Source organism: Pseudorca crassidens, chromosome 15 (genome assembly GCF_039906515.1).
Source record: "Pseudorca crassidens isolate mPseCra1 chromosome 15, mPseCra1.hap1, whole genome shotgun sequence".
Lineage (NCBI taxonomy): Eukaryota > Metazoa > Chordata > Mammalia > Artiodactyla > Delphinidae > Pseudorca > Pseudorca crassidens.
In genome coordinates this window covers 64933521-64958632 of record NC_090310.1, presented here as the reverse complement: position 1 = coordinate 64958632, position 25112 = coordinate 64933521, and the positions used below count along the sequence as shown (strand labels likewise).

At 46.2% G+C, this 25112-nt stretch overlaps 2 protein-coding genes across 3 annotated transcripts in view; one reads left to right on the top strand and one right to left on the bottom strand.

The window, feature by feature from the left end:
- PIGU (phosphatidylinositol glycan anchor biosynthesis class U) overlaps positions 1–5602 on the top strand; it is a 125279-nt gene extending 119677 nt beyond the window's left edge. For both annotated transcript variants that reach the window (XM_067707880.1, XM_067707876.1), the window contains one exon: positions 5433–5602. In XM_067707880.1, coding sequence (XP_067563981.1) covers positions 5433–5452 — 20 coding nt within the window. In that variant the 3' untranslated portion in view covers positions 5453–5602. The remainder of the gene's footprint in view (positions 1–5432) is intronic.
- On the bottom strand, positions 2997–21271 carry DYNLRB1 (dynein light chain roadblock-type 1). Its single transcript, XM_067707883.1, has 4 exons — positions 21137–21271; positions 13180–13255; positions 7015–7182; positions 2997–3358 (listed from the first exon to the last, which is right to left on the bottom strand). Exons 1-4 carry the CDS (start codon positions 21137–21139, stop codon positions 3315–3317), a joined length of 291 nt encoding a protein of 96 aa, XP_067563984.1. The 5' UTR covers positions 21140–21271; the 3' UTR covers positions 2997–3314.
- Between the last annotated feature and the right edge of the window lie 3841 nt (positions 21272–25112).

The following is a 25112-nucleotide window of genomic DNA, read 5'->3' as shown; positions in this document are numbered from 1 at the left end:
ATTTCTCTTTCCCACTAACATGCAAGCCCTTTAAGGGCAGCATTTCCTATATATTTGGTTCCTGTGCTATCCCAGCACCTAGACAGAATGTAGCACATGGCAGGTGCTCAGTAAATACTTGTTGGGTGAGGACCTCTCCTCTGAGTACCCACTGTGTCATCTCTCTGAGTCACTGCCTACCTGAGCGTGGGTCTCCCGCCTGCTCCATGTGCACAGACTGGGTCTGGCTTGATCACTGCTACTGGGCGCTAAGGGGCTCTAAGAGGACTGTTCAGGATTGTTGGGGAACAGTGTCAGCTCAGGGCAGTGTCTGATCTGTGCTGTTCTGTGGCTTCTGACTGGGACTCATGGGCCTAAGGAAAGGCAGAGAGCTGTCCTTGGCTGGCCTGTCACATGAAGGTGGAGCAACCCCTGGCCGGGTTGGCCAATTACTGTGTGACCATGGCAGGTTCCTTCTCTGAGCATCTGTTTGCTCCTTTACACAACAGCAGACAGATCTGGGTCTGAAGTGCCTTTACCACTTACTGCATAACTGTGAGCAAATTCTTTCCCTCTGGAGCCTCAGTTTCTTCATCTGCAAAATGGAGACAGTAACAGAGCCTACATCTGAGGTCAAGGATCAGTGAGTGACCAGGAGGGAAAAGAGTCCTGGGGAAACAGGGCCTGGAATCAGATGGACCAACTTTGGTACCATGGGGCTGTGGCATCTTATTTAAGGCAGTGAACTCACTTGTAAAATGGGCCTCATGTTGGGAGGACCCAGGAGGAATGAGGTCTGAGTCAGGGTCATCATCTTTGAGTAAGGGTTGGTTGTTCCTGTTTGCAGAACTCTAAATGGAATTCTCCAGAGATTGGAGGATCTGAAACCCACCCAGGGGTCCCCAAGCCTCTGTCTGGGACTGCCCCACCCTTACTCCTTGAAGTCTTTCTGGATTCACTGGGAAGTGTAGGCCATGACCACCAACCTCACTTCCCACATGGGACCTTGGACCTGGCCTTTCCTTCCTCTGGGCCTCACTCCCTTGGTCCCCTTCTCTCTCTCTAGCCAAAGGAGTGCTCAGTTCTCACCCCACCTCCCTGAATGACAGGGCCAGGGTTGCCACCCCCTTCCCCTCCTGCTGTGTCCTTAGCCCCTGCCCTCCCCAGATGCTGGCCCTTAGAGCTGGCCGGTCACCTGGTGAGGTTGCCTCCCCTTGGCCTTTCCAGCCTCCAGCTGCTCCTCAGCGTTCTCACCCTGCCTTGGCCCTCAGCTTTCCTCAGCCCTCTCATGTCATCCTGGTCATGTCCACGTTCACACCCATTAGTGCCTCCAACATGACAGTGACTCCCAAATCCCCACCTCCTGCCCTTGACTTTCCTTTCAGGCCTCCTGAACAAAGAATGTTTAGGCTTCTCAAACTTCTCTGAAAACTCAAGCTCAAAATCTCCTCTGAATGTGTTCAAAAACCTGAGATGACCTATCAGTTTTGTTTTCTTCTTGGAAACAACCTCCTACCCCATTCAGCATTTCTTTCTAGGTTTACTACTCAGCACCCTTCACCACCATCCTGACATAACCCTTTTGACTTTCTCTCGTGTTGGAGCCTCAAATTGCCTGGATACTCTGCTTTACACTCTTTCCTTCACTCCCTTATTCTGATGTACATTCTTCGGTAGCTTCCTGAGAAACAGTGCATGGCAGATAAATACACATGACCTTCTATTGTCCGAAAATATTTACCTTATTCTTACACTTGGCTAATAGTTTGGCTGGGTATGGAACTCTAAGTTGTAAATTATTTTTAATCAGAACTTTGAGGGCATTCTCTTCTAGTTTCTAATGATGCTGTTGGGATGTCCAGCGCTGTTGTGATTTCTAATCCTTTGGTACCCTGTTTTTTCTCTCTGGATCGTATCTATCCATAGTGTTCTGAGATTTCATGATGATGAGGCCTGGCATGGGTCTTTTTAAAATTAACTGCTCTAGACACTCAGATCTTTCAATGCGGAAACTTATGTCCTTACTTCTAGAAAATATTCTTATAGTCTCTTGTTGATAATTTTCTACCCCACTTTCTCTTTCTGGAACTCCTGTTAATCAGATGTTGAATATCCTGGACTGACCCTTTAATCTTCTAAACTTTTCTCTTCCATTTTTTCCCCCACCTTTTGGGAGATTTTCTCAACTTTATCTTGCAACTCTTCTGTTGCATTTATTCCCCTCACATTTTTTATCTTTCAGAAGTTCTTATCTCTGAATGATATTATTGCTATAGCCTCCTGTACTCTTAACCAGGGCATGAAGGGCTATGCCACTGGTTCTCAACCCTCGCTGTATGTCCAGGGAGCTTTTACAAACTGATGATGTCCAGAGCGTACTCTCAGGGATTATGATTTAATTGGTCTAGGGTAGGGCCCAAGCAGTTTGGATGACGAGTGGCCTACAGCCTGCGTGGCCGGTGCAGCCCCTCATCCCCACCGCACCCCAGGACTCGAGTCTAAGGGAAGGTGGATGCTTATCCAGGATGAGCTCACTCGGGTGAACCAGACCATCTGGGATTTCTGGGGAAGGTAGTGTGCAAAGAGCAGAGCTTTTGGAGTCAGACACCTGTGCTCCTGGCTGTGAGACCTCAGGCAAGTCATTCTTGAGAACCCAACTTCCTCATCTTTAAGATGGCTTTACCACTCCGTCTGTAGGGAACTATGTGGATGATATAAGCCACACCTGGTACTCAACAAATTTCATTCCTTTCCTTTCCTTTCCCCAGTTAAGTGTAGTCGAAAAAAAGCTTTCAAAACATTGGTGGGGGTGAGAAATGAAAAAAGGGGTGGCTAGGGACAAGAGGCCCAGAAACCAGGACACCAGACATAAAACAGGTCCAGCACAGAAAGTGTGGCCACAGGTGCAGTATGGAGCACAATCCACCATGGGGGCACCGGGCTCAGCCTTCAGACCACGTGATTACACAGGAAGGGAGGCCTTTTCAACCTAGTGTTTAAAGACACACAGCAGGGAAAGCGGTTTGGTTATTTTTAGTTAAAGAAAAACAGCCTTTTCCAAGGGCAACAAAGTGAACTCAAAGTCAGAAGGAAACAGGGTGTGTGGGCTTCTCACAATCTCTTGCTCCATAAACCTGGATGGGATTTTCCTCCTGGAAAATCAGGTGCGACTGGCCAGAAGAGAGATGACTTTGGTGGGGCAGGTGGAGCTGCAGCCGGATTGGTCTGAGAGGGCTCTAAGGTGACTTCCATATGCCAGTCAGTTGACATGATTAATGCTATTATTCTTGAGGGGCATTAAATTAAGGAATGACGCAGGGAGCCAAGAGAGCGGCTTATTCGGTTGGATTCTGAATCACAATCAGGAAATAGTCTTTATCTGCAAAAGAGGAAAAATGAAAAAACAAATCACTAAATGTAAAATGGGAGAAAAACACACCACAAAGCCAATAAATCATTAAAACACCAACTGTAAAGTGCTGGTGGGGCAGAGAGGGATAAAAAGCATCAATACTCAGGCTGCTTCCAATTGCTGGGGAAACAGAAGATAAACTTGCAAATTTCCTATGGGGGCTTCTGCACATGTGGCTGCCACGAAGCGGGGCCCTCACCCTACCCGGCAGTGGTGCTCAGCAGCGCATCCTCATTTCTTTCTTTCTTTTTTTTTTATTTGGCTGCGTCAGGTCTTAGTTGTGGCATGAGGGATCTTTGTTGAGGCGTGCAGGATCTTTCCTTGTGGCGTGTGGGCTTCTCTCTAGTTGTGGCATACGCGTTTTTCTCTTGTTGAGGCATGTGGACTCAGTAGTTGTGGTGCGTGGGCTTAGCTGCCCTGCGGCATGTGGGATCTTAGTTCCCTGACCAGGGTTTGAACCCGCGTCCCCTGAATTGGAAGGCGGATTCTTAACCAGTGGACCACCAGGGAAGTCCCCGCATCCTCATTTCTAATCTTCCCAGTACCAACAGGGAGGTAGGATTATCACGTTTTTGGGGGTAGGGAAACTCAGGTTCAACGTTTCCTACAGCAATTGTTCTCAAACTACGGGGTGTCGGAATCACTTGGAAGGCTGTTTAAAACAACACTGCTGGTCCCACCCCCAGGGCTTTGGACTCAGTGGGTCTGGGGTGGAGCCAGATAATTTGCATTTTTAACAAGTTCCCAGGTGATGCTGATGCTGCACGAAGAACCACTAGTTTAAGGTTACCCAGCTAATTAGTATCAAAGATAGAATTCTAACCTCAAGCCCGCTAGTCTTGGGTTAATGTCAGTTCTGTCATAAGTTCAGTTGCTAGCCTTCCAGAGCCTCCTGGAGTAGAAAATTTCAAAGGCACCAGGTCAAAGGGGTCCAAAGCTACCTGAATTTCAGCTCTGGGGATCCAGCCAGTCAGAAGGAATGTCCATCATGAAATCATAGCAAGTCCAAGTCCTCTGGGGTGAGCCTGACTGCCTCTTACTTTATAAAAGAGGAAGTGGGAGAAGCGGGGTGTTTCAGCTTTGCCCACTTAATAATCAAACTGCAAACATTCACGAAGGCTTCCACGTGCTGGCTCTGGGTCAATCACTTCTCATACAGCACCTCAATGAATCCTTGAATCACTCTATGAGGCAGGGCCCAGTGTTTTCTCATTTTTACTAATGAGAACACTAAGGCTCAGAGAATTAAATGACTTGCCCAAGCCAAGGTAAACACGCCAGGTGGGGTAGCTGGGTTTGACTCAGATGCTGAATGCCTCTGGTCTGCCCCCCTGCTGAACATGTGAAAAATGGCAGGACCTTGGCCATGTCTGCTTTGGGTCTGTTCAGATTCAAGCCTGAAGCTTGCTTCTTCCCATGACAATGGACATCTGGGAAGGAACAGATATTATAAGACTTAAGTTTCATGGCTAAGCAATCTGCATAAGTGAAAAATCACTAATAAAAATAGAAATAATTAACAAGCCACCGATAAAACTGATAAAAACAGATACTATTAGCAATACCAGTGTCTTTTCTTCCGAATAATCAAGCTCTACATTCAGTAATAGCACTCCCAGTGCTCTGTGGGAAGCAGTGTGTTAAAACTTGATTACACTGTGTTAACTCAGCTGTTTCAGAGCAGACACTCCTGGAAGCTTTAAGCCAAGAGATGCTGTCCACCGAGAGCCTGTCCACTTGGAGGCCACATAATTTGTCCTTGCTTCACACTGTGAGCTTCCAGGTGGGGCACAAGGTCTGCTCTGATTTGGAGGGTTGGTAGCCTAATTTCTAGGGGAGTGGAGGTTTGTCTGTAATCACACGGCATGAAGTCTTGGGAGGGATGCGAGTTCAAATCTGATTCCAAGTCTTTCTGCCCAAACTCGTGCCAACATACTCAACCAGATGAGGCATCTCAGAATACCAGAGCAGTAATGGCCCCTACTAGACACTTTACAGATGTGGAAACAGAGGTTCGGAGGTGTTCTGTGATTTGCTACAGGTCATGCTCGTAAGAGGTGAAGCCGGGAAAACAGATGCTGTGCCTGCTGCAGTCTATTTTTGCTGACAGAATCAGAGACCTCATCATTGGTCGGAGATGCATTAGACAGTGATTAAATTGATAAACAGTGTATGTATGTTTTTGGAATAAATGACTCTGAAGTTATCCTAGGTTCTTATTTGTGACTGACCTGCTCTGTCCCCACCCCTCCAGGGAGTGTCCCCAGGAGACTGTGGGCCCCTGTGACTGGCTCTATGGGTCTCTCCTTCACATCCTTCCAAGCAGCTCAACTGGACCCGAACAGGCCTGGGAACAGAACCAATATTGCTCTGCTGCAAGGAGTGGTTGACCACCATCAAATACCTCAGAATTCTGCAGCCAGCCTCCTCGGCACCTGTGTTGCAAAGCCCAGGGGCAGTCAATGTCCCAGCCTCCCCACTGCCCTCTTTCATCTAGACCCCCAATCACAATCCTATCACCTCCTGCCTTAAAAAACCTCTGCTCACAGGGTCAAGTCCATGCAGCTGAGTTTGGCGTTTGAGGCCCCTTCTAAACTGGACGAAACATATCACCTCACACTCCTTCCTACACATATCCTGGTGCCCTAGACAAGCTGCACTGCTGCCGCCTCCATCACCACGTGCACATTTAGCTCAGGCACACTCAACCACCGGGCTCAGCCAAAATGGAGATGGAGGGGGAGAAGTAACTGCAAAAACAGTCCTGGAGGATCCACCACTCCAGGCTGTGCATGTGAGTGAGGTGAGGCAGGGCAGGGCAGGTGGCCCTGCTGTCCCCTCCTGTGGTCCTAGTCCTTATGGGTTCCTCCCACGGTAAGCATCTCATCATCCTGAGAATGATCCTAACACCTAAGACAGGTATTGTTTGCACCACACAGTCCCCAAGTGCAAGCCAAGCACTTCATGTGAAACAAAATCAGCAATCTCTTCCAGTGCTGGAGGAAGGGCTGTCTGCATGGGGTCCAGAGAAATAGGACTATCGTTTGGAAGTGGGCAAATTAACATTTTTTCAAGGATAAAATAGCACATGGTGTTTTTGCCTCACTTTGGTTTAGAAGCACTGAATTCCTTTTTCTTCAAGCGTAGCTTTCCCACCCCCGGCACCCCCAAGCCCCACCCTGCTTGCTTACTCTTCACCTGTGCCCTCAAGACTTAGCTCAAGTGCTCCCTCCTCTGGGAAGCCTTTGCTGACCGCCACAAGCAGCCACAAGCAGCCCTAATCACACCCTCCTCTATGTTCCCAAGTGCTCCTTGAATTCCCCCACATCAAGGTGAGGATTACACTGTGATGCTTATATGTCTCTCTCCCCCATGAGAACATAATTCCCCGCTGTGGCCTAGAACCCAGGATGGGGTCTGGCCTAGAGTCACTGTGAACGGGTACTTGTTGGGGACGCCAGCTGGAGACAGGCCAGGTGGTAAGGCAATCAAATCTGTACCTTCTGCTCTTCAGGCCTTTCTGTGGAACCTATGGAGACACCCATGTGCTAAGCTGTCCTGATAGCTACAGAGCATGCACTGTGAGGGTCTGCTCCTAAGTGGGGATGTGGAAGACCCCTTACCTGGTGCAACCATAATTTCATTTTTCTTGGAGCGAATTCGAAGGAAGGTGAGGTCATTCTGGGGGTCAATTTCACGCACGGTGCTCCGGGCCTTCAAGATGAAGTTGTGCATGAGGTTGGCGTACTGTGTGGTGGTGGGATTGTCCATGGTGCTCTTGATGGGAATGCCTGAGGGGAGAGAAGACAGAGACTGAGCAGAACATTGGGGTCCCTTTCTGCCCAGCTCTTAGCCCCACACCCATAATTCTAGTCTAGACTGGCAGTTAACAGTCAAGGCCCACTATTTACTGAAAGCTTGACAGGCAAGTGTTGAGCACTTGAAGTATGTCAACACCAGTCCCCAGAACTACTCTAAGGGTGGCGTCACCATCTTTACTTGCCAATGAGGCAACAGAAACTCTGAGTGGTGAGGTGGCCTGCCTGTGGTCACACAGCAGGTAAAGAGAAGCAGTGGGGTCAGGATTCAAATGCAGGCCTGTTGGCTCGACTGCCAGGCTCCTTTCACAGGGCCACATCATACTGGCTCGTTTCCAGCAAAAGAAGGAGAGACTATCATTCATAACACTTCTAACAGAAACAAGGAGAATACCTCCTACAAATCTGTAAATACTAAAAAGTAGATAGAAGAAGAAAGGTCAGCCCGTGTCAAGATAGAACCATCAGTGGTGTGATGGTTATTATTATTATTATTTTTTATTTATTTATTTTTAATTTATTTTTATTTTTGGCTGCATTGGGTCTTCGTTGCTGCGCGTGGGCTTTCTATAGTTGCAGCAAGCGGGGGCTACTCTTCATTGCGGTGCGTGGGCTTCTCATTGAGGTGGCTTCTCTTGTTGCAGAGCACGGGCTCTAGGCACATGGGCTTCAGTAGTTGTGGCTCGTGGATTCTAGCGCGCAGGCTCAGTAGTGGCGCACGGGCTTAGATGGTCCACGGCATGTGGGATCTTCCCGGACCAGGGCTCGAACCCGTGTCCCCTGCATTGGGAGGCGGATTCTTAACCACAGTGCCACCAGGGAAGCCCAGCCCAGTTATAAACACACTGTCTATACACATGACTGTGCCCCCAATTTAAAGCCTGTTTCTCTGTCTGCAAACACCCTTGTAAACAGCATTGCTACTGCTTTCAATGAGCCCACAAGTGGCCATTCCACGGGGTTAATCATTCCCCTGTTGCTGGGTACTAAGGCTGGAGTTTTTACTTAATTACTGTGCAGTGAACAACGTCCTGCATCAAGCCCTTTCTGTTTTGAGGGCTGCTTCCTTGTGATGAACTATTAAATGGACCTCCCTCACTGGACAGTGCCTATTGTCATGGAGGTGAGGAAGAGGGCTCAGCTTGAGCCACCTCAGGCTACGATTGGGTCATAAGGTGCCTATGAATCACTGTAACATGTCAGCAGAAGGCTCCATCGATGAGGCCCTGAGTGCCCACAGCTGACAGGCCCTTGTGACAAATGTGGCCCAAGTGGCTCCCCACACGTAAGTGGCTGGATTTGGGGTCCAGGACCCTGCTATCTGGCCCATAGCAGACCAGCTGAGGGATCAGCCAAAGACAGTCACCCTCAGGCCTACCCATGAGTGGCAAGAAACTGATCCAACCTTGTCTTACTAGGGTAGAGGAACATGAGAGTGGGCAGAAGAGGGCATGGTAGCAGGAGAAGCAGCTGAGTCACAGAAGCTGGTTTCAGCCAAGTGGAGTTATGAGAACAGGTTGTAGTGATCACTTGTCTTTAAGGGACAAGATGACCAGGTCACCAGGGCCGCTGTTGGGTCCTGGATGGCAACAATGTACCCACCAGAGCCCCACGAGGCCTCATTCAATAGTGGAACCCTCCTGAGGTTGGCAGTATAAGCAGCTGAGGAGAGGACTGAGCAGGAACTCTGAAATCTGATGACCTGGGCTTATACCCCGGCTCTGCCCCTTTGTGGCTGTGGCCTTACACAAGTGAACCTCTCTGAGCCTCCATTTCCTCATCTGTGCTTCAAAGTGCTGCTGTGAGGATTAAATATGGGTTAATTCATTTGAGAATATTTAGCAACAGTATGCATGTAATAAGTGTTGATTTATTATCAACATCACCCACACAGTAAATCCCATCCCCCAGGAAACTTGAGGGGCCAGTCTCGAGGCCTGGCAAAGTTTGGGTATCAAACTTCTTGACCTTCTCTTTTACATACCACAAGGCCACCTTCTCTCACGTCCCTCTGCCTCGAACTTTCTTTCCCTCCCCTATTCTCTCCTGACTCCCACTGTCCCTCATGTCTCCATCCACCCCCAGATGTGGTCAGTGCCCTCATTCTACAGTCCCGGCACCACGCAATTGTCCTTCAGAGCAGTTAACTCGAGTTTGGTATCACGCCTTTATGGAAGTGATCATTATGTTTGCCCCCCCAGCAGACTTTAAGCTCCCTGGGGGCCAGAACCAGGTCTGCTGTGCTCACCAGTGTCTTTAGAGAGACTGCATTAAGCATTTATGGCTGTTGATAAATGAGTAGACACAGGTGTACTTCTAGTAGTTCAAATACTGTCATGGGACCTCCCTAGTGGTCCAGTGGCTAAGACTCCGTGCTCCCAATGCAGGGGGCCGGGGTTTGATCTCTGGTCAGGGAACTAGATCCCACATGCAGCAACTACGAGTTTGCACGCCGCAACTAAAGATCCCACACGTGGCAACAAAGATCAAGCACGGCGCAACGAAGACCCAGTGCAGCCAAATAAATAAATATTTAAAATAAACAAATACCCCAAAACCCCCCAATACTGTCATGAATGTGATCACATTTCTGCCAAGTGAGACACTGTGTAAAGGAGAAAAGAAACTAACTTCTTGTTGGCTCACTTTAAAAACAAAAGAAAACATGGAGCTGGCAGGGTGGGGATGGAGGGCAGGGACCAAAACTGGGGATAATTTCAAACAAGGACGAGATAATTCCAGATTCACAGGATGCCAGAGCTGGGGAACACCTCACAGACAGCCTAATGACTAGGCTGCCTATTCTAGGCCTTTGCCCTCACAAACGGGCACTGTGCAGCCCACAGAAGTGGCTGGTCACCTCGAAGGCATGATTTCTAATCTGGGGCTCAGATCTGTCAGGTTGTATAGCCAGGTCCTCTCACCAAACCCACCTCTATCAATCAACAATTAAAAAACATTAACAAAATTTAACAGATGTTTATTAAGCACAAAGTTTGTGTCAGCATTGTTGCAGGTGCTGGGGACACAGTAGTGAACACAAGAGATAAATCCCTGCCCTCAGAGAGTTTACATATTTGAGTCTTTTATTTTGCCCTGTGTGGGTAGCAGCAGAAGATGGCAGGGGGTCTGGAGAGGTACAAATAGAATGTTCCTTACATTCTTCTTTCTTTTTTAAAAATAAATTTATTTATTTATTTTATTTTTGGCTGCGCTGGGTCTTCACTGCTGCACGCGGGCTTTCTCTAGCTGCGGTGAGCGGGGGCTACTCTTCGTTGCGGTGCGCAGGCTTCTCATTGCGGTGGCTTCTCTTGTGGGGCACGGGCTCTAGGCGTGCGGGCTTCAGTAGTTGCGGCACGTGGGCTTCAGTAGTTGCGGCACGTGGGCTTCAGTAGTTGTGGCTCGTGGGCTCAGTAGTTGTGATGCATGGGCTTAGTCGCTCCACGGCATGTGGGATCTTCCTGGACCAGGGCTCGAACCCGTGTCCCCTGCATTGGCAGGTGGATTCTTAACCACTGCACCACCAGGGAAGCCCTGTTCCTTACATTCTTGGTTAAGTCTGCTTAAACTCACACTTTTATTATGAAACACCATTTAGATTTGGCCAAGGCTGAGACGTCAACAGGCAGTGGCAGGTGGTTGCTAAGTGATTGGGACAAGAGCATGTCATGATTTTAGGGGCGGGAAGCAATCCCTCTGGGCTGGGATGGTCAGGGAAGGCATCCTGCAGGAAGAGGCAGCTGAGCTGAATCATGGGGGTAGGAAAGCCTGAGAGGGGTAATAAAGGTCCCTAATACAATCATCCTTAACTGATCACCTCTAACAGAAGTCTTCAGAGGGCTTAAGGGCCCCACAGAGCAGTGAGTTCTGACCACCTCCATCTATGGCTGGGTGATCTCAAGCAGGTTACCTCACCGCTCTCAGCTTCCAGTTTCTCATCTGAAAAACGGGCAAACATCCCTGCTTTGCAGGGTCACTGTGTGAAATGTAAATGAGAGACTGAAGTGGGAGCTCCGTGAATGGAACATAAATTAAAAATAAACACAGGGACTTCCCTGGCAGTCCTGTGGTTAAGGCTCTGTGCTTCCATTGCAGGGGACATGGGTTCGATCCCTGGTTGGGGAACTAAGATCCCACATGCCACGCGGCATGGCCAATAAATAAATAAATAAACAAACACACACACACACAATAATTTTTAACATTCATATGGCATTTACTATACATCAGGCACCGTTCTAAATGCTTCCCTTAGAAGAAAGTAGTATGACTGTCCACATTTTACAGATGAGGAAACTGGAACAGAGAGGTTATGTGACTTGTTAAGATCATACAGTTGATAAGTAAGTAGGGTCAGGATTCAAACCCAGGCAGTCTGGTTCTGCATTCCATACTCTTAGCCACTGTGCCATACTGCCACATTAGTATACAAAAAATAAGTCCTCATCATTAGTATCCAAAAGGTGGTAAGCAGTTGGAGCTATATTTTCCAAATGAAAAAGCTCAACTTTTGGGGCAGTTTTAAGGCAAGAATGAAGGCTTGTGGTTTGGAATACTACTGGAAGCTTAGGGGTCCCAGCTGGGGAGTCGGCCCCTAGGGCTGTTCCCTCCCCATCTGGGGTCAAAAATGTCCAGTCCCAGAAGAGAGTCTTTTTCTGAGTGACATACAGTCTTTTGGGTCTTGGAGCAAGAAGCTCCCTGTAGCAAGGACCAACCACTCCATTTAAGGCAGCTAAGTTCTGAAGAGGAAGGGGAAGCCTCAGGCCACCCAGTTGATCAGTGGTGGATCCGACCTGCCTCCCAGTGTCCTCTGGGCTCCCCAACCTGCTGCCTCCTTTGAACGCAATGACCTCGTGGTTTAATTAGAGTCTGACAAAGCTGGGGAGCACACTCTGCCTGGCTCTGGGCTGTCCAGGATCTGACGACTTGGAAAACAACATTCTGAGGACATGCCACCTTCAATTTGTCACCCTTGGTGACTTTCATTCTGCTCTATTTAAGTAGGCACTGTTGAGAATTCTGCCTTTCCAAAACAAGGCCCAGAATGACAATGCATACACACAGAGGCTCTCAAGGAGCTCAAACAAAGCAGAGCTGACTGAATGCACCAGATTTGAGAATCGGGGGAGCCCAGCTGGGTGACCCTGGACATGGCCTGGGACATAGTCCAGCAGCCACCCTCTGGTCCTTCACAGCACAGTGTGGGAGAAAGAGCACAAGTGTGTTCAGACGGACTTGGGATGAAATCTTGGCTCTATAATGGTAGGTGAATCAATTAAATTTCTAGACTCACTCTTCTCCACTGCAAAATGGAGACAACAGAGCTGCTTCAAGGGATAAGTGAAAAAATACGTTTTGTGAAGCACCAGCCCATGGCCTGGCACAGAATAGTTGTGTGATAATGTTAGTTCCCTTCTTCACCACGTCTACTGCAGTATGAGAAAATTAGCATCTGTACTCTTCTAGTTGTTGAAATAATGTCCCAGAAGAGGAGGGAAAACTATAGGCCCAAAGAAGTTGACAAGAGTATTATCTAGCAAAAAAAAGTAGAAACAGCATAATGTAGGATGGTCAATAAACATTGTACTGGCAGTTAAAAATTTTGTTTATATAAACCACGGAGCAAAAAAACCCCAAAAAACCAAACAAACAAAAACTCATGAGTAAAACATATGCAAAAGAGTAACAACTATAATTATGACCAAGAGAAAATGCACCTGGACAAGGGCTGAAAAAGTATGGCATACTGAAAAGTATGATGTGTCAGGGCAGTGGGATAGAGTGAATTTTTCCTTTTTTTAAATTTAGAATTCTAGTAATAGTGCTTGGACACTAGAGGTGTTTAAAAAAAAAGGGGGTGAGAAATAGATCAGGTAATGAGAGGTTTAGTAAAAAGCAAGTGTTACGCTGTGTTGGGCTATTTTCTGGGGGCCTGCCTGCACTCAGGTCATGGCCGGAAGGAGGGTGTACCTTCTGTGTTCACCACGATGATTCCCTGCACGCCCTTCTGGCTCTGAAGTCGCTTCAGTGTCTCCTCCACCTCTGCCTGCCAGAGAGAATAAGACCAAGGTTAGGAGGGGTCAGGAAGGCTGGATCAACTCCCTCACAGCCCTGGCAGACGCATCACACATTCCAACAACAAATAAGTAACACCCAGGCACGTGGCACTTCCTGAAAGCTCCCCAGGCCTATTTGGAATGGTCTCTAGGCCACCACCAGCATCTAAACCATCATCTTCCCAGTATGGGGTGTGGCTGTGCTCCTGGCCCTTTGCCCACCAGGGGCCCTTTGCCCCTCAGCTATTAGGGAGCAGAATTCAAATACCATTCCCAGGAGTACAGACACAACCATGACTCACATATTTGGTACAGATGGGGGACAAACCAGAGGACTCCAATGATTAAAAAAAACCCAAACAGGGGTGTCTAACAGGAAGGAGACACATCATCATTTGTGGCCCAAAGAGCACAACTGAAAACACTCCAAAGGAAGCAAAATGATCCCATGAGGATAGACTCAGTGACCTAATAAGCTGGCACCTGAGATAGGGTGACACGTGGCACACAGCCATAGCAAATGCTGAGGAAGGGGCTCATTAATCCTGCATCTCCGGGTGCTAGTCTGGGTGGGATACTCTGGCACATGGAATTTGTAAACAGGGTGGACAGACTTTGGGCCCTCACCTTGCAAGCCCTTCTCTATTATTATTCCCATCTCTTTTACCCTTCCATCCACTCTCCACCTACATGTCCATACCTCCCTGTCTCCACATCTTTTCACCCGAACAAGGCCTCTTCTCTGCTGAAATCCAGCAAACTCTTCTAGATCATCTAGGATATCACCTCCTCCATGAAGCCTTGACTGTACCTCTCTGGGGATGCATTAGGTGCTGCTTTACTTGGAGTCTCTATAATGGTGTGCAGAGTAGGGGTTCAACAAATAGCTGTTAAACTGAACTAGGTCTAACTCTTCCTGTGGACGGAGACTGGCCCGAAGTGTTTGTTCTCAGGAGATCCCTTCTGTACCCATCCAGAATCTAGTCAGAAGCTCCTCACAGGCCGAGAGTCAGACTATGTTGGAAACAGAGGCTCTGTTCACCAAGAGAGTGGTCCCCCACCCTCATGGGCTAATGAGTTGGCCCAGGGGAAGGAGCTTCTAAACAGTGGACGGAGATGGCACAAAGATTGTTTTTCTAGTAGGCACAAGCCTCACAATCCAGTCTCTGCCACCCACTCCCCAATGACATGTGAATACTCTCAAATGCCAGAGGGAAGGGCAAACAAGTTCCTTCTACAAAATGGCAGAGAGCCTAATGCCTCTATAATCTGGAGCCTTGGTAAAAGGACAGGGCTAGCTATGTGGATGTGAGAGTATAATACCGTGGGTTATACATGTATGGGATCATAATTCATTCAGCAGACTTTCAGTGAGCTCCTACCACACACTATTCTGGAGAGGAGCGGTAAAGTATGATAGTGGTCAAAACTATACAGTACTCAATCTGACCTGGTAACCCTCCTGGAAATTCATCCTAAGGAAATAATCCAAAAGAACTAAAAGAACACAGCAAGATGTTTGCTGCAGTGACATCTGCAATAACAAAAAAGCAGGAGGAGCTCAAAATGCCCAGTAATTAGGGAAAAGGCCAAGGAAATTTTGGAATGTCCGTTCACAGGAATATAATACATACATTAACAATGGGGATCAGAATATTTATACCACCACAAAGAGAAAGTGCTGTGAGATTGCATACATATGAAAACAAGAAGAGGGCTAGGATTATGGAAAAAAAAAGTCACACTGAGAGCAGAGAAGTATAGATTAGGTTTTCGTTTCTTTCTCTTTTTTTTAAACAGCCTCTTTATTATATTGTTTCTATTTTTTATATAATAATTCCACATATATATCTATTTATTTGTTTATTTATTTGGCTGCATTGGGTCTCAGTTGTGGCACACAGGATCTTTCGTGGCGGTGCTTGGGCTTCTCTCCAGTTGTGGCTCGTGGGCTGCAGGGTGTGTGAGCTCTGTAGTTTGCAGCATGCAGCCTCTCTCCTTGAGGCACGTGAACACAGTAGCTGTGGCACACGGGCTTAGTTGCCCCGCGGCATGTGGGATCTTAGTTCCCCGACCAGGGATTGAACCCGCATCCCCTGCATTGGTAGGCGGATTTTTTACCACTGGACCACCAGGGAAGTCCCCATTGTTTCTATTTAAAAACTTTTTTTTAACCCATCTCTCTGTGTATCCAAGCGATCAGACATCTCTGATTTGGGAACAGGGCTCTGACATTCTCAACATTATGAGAATAAGAATATATAGGAATAAGTAGGATGGCAATTTAGGACAGCTCAAACAATCTGCAATCAAACTGGGGAGGGGGCAGGGCTTCCCTGGTGGTGCAGTGGTTGAGAGTCTGCCTGCCGATGCAGGGGACACGGGTTTGTGCCCCGGTCTGGGAAGATCCCACATGCCGCGGAGCGGCTAGGCGCATGAACCACGGCCGCTGAGCCTGCGCGTCCAGAGCCTGTGCTCCGCAACGGGAGAGGCCACAACAGCGAGAGGCCTGCGTACCACAAAAAAAAAAAAAAAAAAAAAAAACTGGGGACAGGGCAAACTAAAACCAAAGATGCCAGAATCGAAGTCCAAATTACCCCTGGAGATTGGAAAGTGAGGCTGAAATGAAAAAGATGAAATTTCATAAGACTGCTATTCATTCAATAACTATATGGGAAACTTCTATGTGCCAGATGTTGTTTTAGGCCTAGGGATGCTGTATTGAACAAAATATGACAAAAATCCCTGCTCTCATGAAGCTGACATTGGTGGGTGGGGGGAGGGAATCAGACATTAAAAAAAAACAAATAAAATACAAATGTCAAATACAGTAGGGATGGGGGATCTGGAATGCAGGGGATGACGGCAATTTTAAACAAGGTGGTCAGAGAAGGCCTCACTAAGGTGATAGTTGAGTAGAGATCTGAAAGGAAACGAGGGAGCTAAGCATGCAGATTTCTAGGGAGAGTGTTCCAGAAAAAAAAGCAAAGGAGCCAGTGTGGCTGAGGGCAGTGAGTGGCAGGCAGCCAGATGAGGGAGGGAGCCAGGATCAGACTAGATTTCAGGGGGCCTCATAGACCAGAGTAATGACTTTGGTTTTTAATGGGGAGGGTGTGAGGAGCCACTAGCAGGTTTTGAGGTGAGCAGTGACAAGATCTCTTTCAAAAGGATGGCCCTGGCTGCTGTGTGGAGAATGGACTGCAGGGGGCAAGCACAGCCTGCCTGAGCCCGGGGGCTGGCATGTGCTGCTCCTTCTGAAAGCAGCAACCTTCTCTCCCTCACTCAACCACTTGATGTAACTAACTCCCAACTCTTTGGACTCAGCTCATGAGCCTCCTATGGGAGGCCTTCTTTGACACCTGCCCCTCTTCTAGGTACCCACGCACGCTGACTCCATTGCACTTATCACAATGGAGTGTAACTGCCTGTTTTGCATCTGTCTCCTCCTCCAGACCCAAGGCACCCTGGGAGCAGGAACCTAGACTTTGTAATCCCAGTACCTGGTACAGCATAGGCTCAATAGATACTTAAGGAACAAATAAAAACCATTTCTACAACCATGTTTTACAAAAACCAACCTTTTTAAGTACAGTACCCAGGGTGAAAAGGAGCTAAGGTTTAGTTGATCCTAAATTTAATGAGAACCAACTACTGAGATCTGACTGCTTAAAAAGTAAACACACTTACCAAGAAAAGGAGGACATACACATATACTCAGAATCTGCTACAGGTCGGATATTAGGATGAATGTTTTCAGACACGTCTCATCTGAACCTTCCATGGTTAGTATGATCTCCATTTTACAATGAGAAAAACCAAGGTTCAGAAAGGAGAAGAGTTTTTGCCCAAAAACACACAGCAGGTCAAGAGAAGAGCTGAGGGACTTCGCTGGTGGTGCAGTGGTTAAGAATCCGCCTGCCAAGGCAGGGGACACGGGTTTGATCCCTGGTCTGGGAAGATCCCACATGCCGTGCAGCAACTAAGCCCGTGTGTCACAACTACCGAGCCTGCACTCTAGAGCCCATAAGCAACATTACTGAGCCCGAGTGCCACAACTACTGAAGCCCACGTGCCTAGTGCCCGTGCTCTGCAACAAGAGAAGCCACCGCAATGAGAAGCCCTCACACTGCAACAGAGAGTAGCCCCCACTCACTGCAACTAGAGAAAAGCCCAAAATGCAGCCCCAAATAAATAAATAAATTTTAAAAAAAAGAGAAGAGCTGCATATACCACTGACCACAAATGATGAGGTCCCAGTCCTCAGGGAGTTCACATTTTGGTGGAAGAGAACTTCAAAAACAAATGACCAAGATTCTTGCAGGGTACAGGGATGGGGTGGGGGTGGGGGGGCGGGGGGGGGACAGGAGGATGCTACTTGACAAGTGTGGTCAGGAACACCTGAAGATGTAATCTTTAACTAAATGATGAGAAAGAAAAGCACTCCACACAATGGGATGAAAGCAAAGGCAGTGAACTGGGAAGGAGTCTGGCAAGTTCAAAGGAATAAAGAGAACCAGTAATGCCAAGGTTTTTGATTCTTTGCTAATCTGACAGGCAAAACCCAAGTAATAGAAAGCCAACTTTTCTTTAATGTTTAAGAATTATCAGTGGGGTTCGTCAGAAAAATAAAAAACAAAAAACTTATCAGTGAAGCTAAAGTGGAATTTGCTTGCATCTCTCCTTTTTTGAGTCTTGATTTTTCCATATATCTTATTGATTTTCAAAAACTTATGTTAGAAATATTAGACTTTTGTCCATCATATAAATTACACTTCTTCCACTTTTCAAATGTAACCTTATGATTTTTTTCAATAATCAGAAGTTCAAAATTTTTATGTAGTCAAATTTAATAAAAAATTTTTCCTGGAAGACTAGAAAATAGCTTCTCCAATCTGACCCCAACCAGTAGCGTGGGGCTAGGCCTGGGTGAGTGGGGGTCATGAGGTCTAGAGGAGGCACTGCACACCTGCTTTCAGGAGAAAATGCTTAAAACAAACTTCAAGTTCAGCCCTGAGGAGCCAAGAAAGAAAACAAATGATGCCAAAAAGACACAAGCAGCAACAGAGACATCTGCAGATGGGAAAGGAGTCCTAGTTAGGCATCCAAGTCATGCCACCTTTGTCTTTAAAGTTTGTCATCCCTGCAGTGCTAGCCAACTGGTACCAGAAATATCTGAGTGGATATTCTGGGTCGGCTCACATCCCCAAATTCCTGTCCTGCTCCTAGAGACAGCCCAACTGGTATCCTCAGAACCCGGACTCTTTATTACTATTAACATGGGTGTCTGCATCAGAGAAGGGTTCTCTAGTTCCCAGCTGCATGTTGCTGACAGACAAAACAAACACACACACACACACACACAAAACAAACAAACAACAACAAAAACAAGCAGCAGTAAAACTCCAAGATTATTCATTGGTTTGGCATAGGAGGGATAACCATCTGAAGCAAACGATTCACAAAGGAACTGTGACCAATTTGACTAATAAGCATGAAATTTTTAATTGCTATAAAACAAAAATGAATTAAAAGGAGGGAAAAACATTTGCATCAAATAGAACAAAGGAGTAATTCCAAAATATCACACAGAATGATTATGTTTTTGAATGCTGGCAGTATTATGGCAAAACTGGTATGAAGGCAATACGACCTTTTGGGAAAGCTACAGGACAATACTATTGCGAGAACCTTAAGTGCTGGTCCCCTTGCCTCAGAAATTCTTTTCCTGAGAATTTCTCCTAAGGAAATAAACTAATAAATTAAAAAAAAAGACAAAGAAAACAAACTCTATGCATTCAGAGACATTCATCACAGTGTTATCTCTGTTAATGAACTAGAAGCAACCCAAATGTAAACCAGGGGAATGATTTGGCAAATTATGGTAAAAATATTTCATTGACTATTATGTAGTTACTAAAAATGATTCATTACAAAGATGATGCAGCAACAAAGTTATATGTCTTTGGACATTAAAACAAACAGAAACAAAAAACTAGCAGGTATATCTTGAAAAATAAGCATATGTGAACAAAGAGGAAGGAGAACGTACAAAGATGAAAATACTTGTGTGATGGAGTAAAACTGGATGCTAATTATGGATGATTTTTATATCATCTCACCATCCTAAGGGGCAATTTGTCAGTTTCTACCACAATGTTGAAATATGCATGCCAGAAGTACCACTACTACATAACACTAACATAAGTGCAAAAAAAAAAAAAAAGACAAAAATAATACTGCAGCATTGCCTGGATTGAAAAACTGTAAACTATCTAAATGTATACACTGCAATAGAATGAATACAGTCCTTTAAAAGAATGAAGTAGATTTGTATTTATCGACATGGAAAAATATTTGATATCTTTTAGTGAACAGTAGGTTGCGGAATGAGATTATCTATACATATTAGCCTAAAGTAAACTTAATATGTATAAATACGTATGTTCCAGTTTCATGTAATAAACAGGCTATATATAAATGTGCTTATGCACTAAACAAACCTGGAAGGAAACACACTCACTGTCAACAGTCATTACCAGAGGGAAGTGAGATAGGGACTACCTACACTTGCTACATTTACATACTTTGGTACTGCTTCAATTTGTTAAACTGTGCATCTAAATATGTTTTGCTTTTACGAATATCAACACACAACAGCATGGTACAGGTTGCAGGAAGCTACCATTTGTGTAAGAAAAAGAGGGGGCATATATACATGCTTGTATAGATATATTAATAAAAGAAACTAACAATGTTTCTGAAGGAGACTGAGGCTGGGTGTCAGGGTTGGGTGGGAGATTTATTTCTCACTTAGATCCTTTCAGATTATTATTATTACTTTTTTTTACTGTAAGATTTGTTAAAAAATTTTTTTAGTTTAAAAATTGATGTGCAAGATGAAGTTACTTCATCTATACTATAAACTAGCTAACTATATAAAGCAAAGTATACAGCTAAACTATATAAAGCAAAGTATACAGCTAAACTATATAAAGCAAAAACTGAAGAGAAAATGACTAATAGGAGTAATATGCCTAATTATAAGTCGTCACCTCCAGGTCACGACACTGTTTCTTATTCCTTTTCAATTTTTCTTATAGACTTTAAATTCTTAAATAAGATTTCCGAAAACCATTCACATGACTTAACATTTAAAAGGTCTTTTCAAGTTTTTTACAAGTTAGGAGGATTAAACACACAAGAAAACAAACCTGTAAAGGCGTAAAGAGCCCACAGTTCTAGCCAGGAAGGCAGGAACCCCAAGGGTGGCTCCCGCTGGTTTCTGACTCATGCACCACGTCCCAGCGTCTCGCAAGAACCACAGGGACAGAAAGGCAGCAGTCGAGCTTCTAGGGTTCAAATACACCTCCGCCATTTCCTGGGGCAAGGCACTTAGCTTCACCAGGCTTTAGACTCCAAGTATGTAAAGGGGGGATAATGGTCGTACCTACTTCACACAGCTATGGTGAGGAGGAAGGGCAGGGTAGGTAAAGCGCTTAGCAGTGCCTGACACGAATTAAGCTTCCCGGAAGTGTAATCATTATTGTTATCTCGCAACAAGGCCCAGGATGCTAGGAGGCAGAGGCCTGCGGGCCTGCCTCCCCATCTCCGTCAATCCTTCGCCGAGGCCCAAGCAACTGCTTCCGGTCTAGGGACAGCGGGATCCGGTGTCCCCTCGGTCTAGTCTGGAGGCCCGCGCCGCCCCAGTTCCGACCTCCAGACAACTCGGCCCCGGCCCCGCCCAGCCCCGCGGATACCCAGTCCAGCGCTAGGAGCCGCCCCCGGAGGATGGAAGGCCAGGCTCAGGGTGTTGGGAAGTCGTGCTCGGCCACCTCCCGGCCGCCTGCCACAAGCTCGCGGCAGACACTCACCATCTCGGACCGATCCGGTAGCTCCGCGTAGCCAACCCTCAGCCCTGTCCCGCTGCCTCTCTGCGCCTGCGCACAGCCCCCTGTCAAGGCGGACAGCCTCGGTAGCCTATCAGGAGCCAGCGTGGGACGGCTGGGCGGGAGGGTAGGTGGATCTTAGCTGCCCCAGGGCTCGAGGGGAACTTGCCCTGTGCCGTCCGAAGATGAACAGCAAAGGAGCACTTCAGCTATGGAAAATTCCTAATTCCCACTGTGCCGAAAAGACGCTGGTTCGCGTTGTTGGAAGAGGCTTTCAACTCTCAACCGAGGTCTGAGCTGGATCTGCAGGTTCTGGGTGGAGGGTGGTGAGCGATTCTGAAGGCGAGGACGGGGGTTGCTGAGACCTCCTCTCAGGCAAAATGAGACGCGAAGCCAAAAAGCTCCGAAAACGCGGGAAAATCCGGAGTTCGGGCTGGAGTCAAGCGTCCCTGTGGTCTCCAGAGCGACTCCCTTGGGAATATTCCATGCAGGCTCTGAGAGAAGCGGTCAGGTCTAGCCTGGGAGTCTGCAGCCTTTGAACCCCGAGCTCTCGGCCACCCGGTGTTCCCTTGGAGAAGCCACCTCACATTTCTGTGCTCCCTCATTTTCTCACCTTCTTCTGGAGCCCTATTGTTGCCAACAAATCTTGGCTCTCTGTGCACCGATGCTGAACAGAAATACGAGACAGATTTTAGAGGATAAGAGAGATGGCTTTATTCCTCTGCCAGGCAGAAGGGAAGACACAGCAGGCTAGCGCCTCAAGAACTGTGTGTTCCCCCACCCCCAAACGGAGATTTTATATGTGGGGCTCGCAGTCCCCGGTATATGATAAGGATCAAAGTAGTGAAGGTCTCGCATTCTTTTTCTCCTTGCATTTCAAAACAGTCACAGCTGGCATTAGGCAGTCCGGTAATTGGGTCCCTTTGTCTCTGGTTTATCTGCCTACGACCTTCTTTCTGAAATGCAAAAGCTACAGGGGGTGATTTGTTACCAGGGGGCGCAGGGAATATAAACACCAGGACCACGATGTAATTTACATGAAGTTTGGGGTTGATAGGCCCAGGATGTAACTCACACAGCGTTAGCGTGATAGGTACAGGATGTAATTTACATAGTGTTAGGGAGTGAGGTTAGCTTTGTGAAGTACAAATCTAGTTACAGACACTACCGATTAGTAACCGTTAAAATAAAGCAAGGAGTGATTAACACTTTCAGGCCAGGTTATGTTTTCTTCTCCAGCCTGTTCACTGTTCCCTTTACTTTCCTTGTTCTCAGGAGAGGGAAAAAAAACACCTCACTTCTATTTTTATTGCAACACTATGTTGTTCCGTTTTCCACAAAAATTTATGGGTTCTCTAGCAGGAAATAATTTGCTAATTAGTTAGCCTCAGCTTACAGTGTTTCTTTGAGGCACTGGAGCTTGCTGAATTCAACGCAGATGATCTATCTCCAAAAATTCATTCCACTGTAGCCTCTTCCAATTGGGAGAGGATTTGGTTTTCCTTCTAGGGGCATCTGCATATTAAGAGGATTGAATAGTGACTTTACAGTGAGGAAACCTGGCAGGCACCATCTTAACCAGAGGATCAAGGTTAACATAACTGGTAATGGGATATACTGATATGTGCCCTCTGATATCATGCACCAAGGGCACACCACCTCTATGGTGTTTCTCACAAAAAGAAATCCATGGCCTTAACCTTAAGAAAACATTAACCAAACTTAGGACATTCTACAAGGTGCCAGATCAACACTCTTCAAAAAATGTCAAGGTCTGAATGAGGAACTGTCACAGATTGGAAGAGACTGAGAAAAACAACACTGGTGGGAAAACTGGTGATACCTGTATAAAGGTTGTAGTTTAGTGTCATTTTACCGATGTCAAGTTTTTATAATTGTACCAAGTTATATGGGATGTTAACATTGGGGAAAGCTGGGTGAAGTGTGTGCAGGAGTTCTCTGTACTATACTATTTTTTTTGCAACAGCTCTGTAAGTCTAAAATTATTTCAAAGTAAAGTTAAAAAAAAAAGGATTGGATACAAAGAAATGATTATTGAATCTGGAAACATTATAAAAGCGTTTAGCAAGGGGAAGAAGGGCTGCAGTGACTGGACCTCAAAATATCCTGGGACATAAGCACAGGATGATCATCACCACTATCTTACATATGGAGAAACAGACTGAGAGGGGGTGACAGACTGAGAGGGGGTGAATGAATTGAACAAGATCACAATCACAAAAGCAAAAAGTTCATGTGACTGGAGCCAGAATAAGAATTGAGGAGTTGGAAGTAGTCAGGGCCTTGAGTGACAGGCTTATGAGTTTTGGAGTTTATTCTGTGGCAATGGAGGAACCACTGTAATATTTTAAGAGGGGGAGAACCATGAGACAACTCTTCCACAAATCATTCTGAGTCAGCACAGATGGAATGGAGAGAATGGAGGCAATGACAAGAAATTGCTACAGTCAACCATGGTAGGGATGATGGATGTGGGCTGTGGTAATGCGGGCAGCTCCGAAAGAAGTGATTCAAAAGAAGTTTTGGAAATGGATTCGATAGGATTTGGAGAGCAATTAGATGGGACAGCTGAACTGGTTATGGAACAGCTGAACTGGTTGTGAGTAGCAGTACAGCAAAACGTTTAAGCACGCAGTCTTTGGAATCAGACAGTCCTGGATTCCAATTTGCACTCTTGCCACTTAATAGCTGTGGACACTTCAAGTTACTCAATTACGTTGAGCCTATTTTCTATTCTATAAAATAGAGATAATCATTCCTCTCTGAAAGTGACCAGGAAGACTGACAGTGCATGTAGCATATCTAATTGTCTGGGACATAGTAATAAATGTTGACAGTTGTCCTGGACTAAGTAAATATAGGTGTGATATTGGTCACTAGGATACAGAAGATAAATAGAAGAGGTCTGAATTAGAAATGAGGAAAATAACAGCATGGCTATTTTCAGCGATCTGCAGGTATGACTGAAAATTCTCAAGGTCCTTCCCTGTGAATTTCTTTGAGGAAACCCTCCTGCCCACAGCATCTCTGCTCAATGGGAACCTGTTCATAAGAGACCAATACTGTCCTTCCTAGGTCTCCACTGAAGACCTGGAAGATTCCCGTGGATCCTTCCCCTAAATGTCCTGACCACAAAGGAGCCCTACAGACATATGGGAATTGACCAATGAGCTGCGATTGACAGCAGTTTCTGTTCTGGAGTTACACAATGTGAGACACTCTTCCTAAAAGTCCAGAAAGTAGCAGCCAGTCAGCCATAGCTGAGTCCCAGTTTGATGTTTTATAGGGTTTGCTGGACAGCCAAATGGTCAGTAAAAGTAACTACTTATTTTCCCATGAAAGATTTCCTCATACTGGGGGGAACATGTCTTCCCCTCTTTTTTTTAGCCACGCTGAAAATTAGAGCTTTCTAGCTGCTTATATAGGACAGAATAAATAGGATAGGGCCTACTTTGCAGGATCTGGAAGGAACCTGTTCTCCAGTCACTGTTAGATCAGGATATTAAAAAAAAAACCCACTTCCCTTAGCATCTTTCCCCTGGATCCATTTTAAATAAGAGCATGATCACTTGGTTTCCTAATAAGAAAAAGTCTTGGTAGCCAGCTGGTAATTTTCTATTGAGCACCTATGGCTGGGATCCTGTCTTAGGGAAACCTTTGGTTGTCCCAGAAAAGGAGATGTCTTCATCTTGATTCTCTTCAACATAGGCACTAAATACAGTCTCACCTGAGACTTTCTAGTTTTTTTTCTATCTACTCCACAGTACAAGACAGGCTGTAACCTGCTCACTTACAAAAGCAGAGGGGCAGAAATCTATATGACCTGTTCACATAGAAGGCTTCCCTGCAAGTGGGGAAAACTTTACTCAAGACTAAAAGAAAAGTGTGCAAATGAAGGACCAAAAAGTTTAATTGTAAACAGTCTTACAACTTTTAGGGA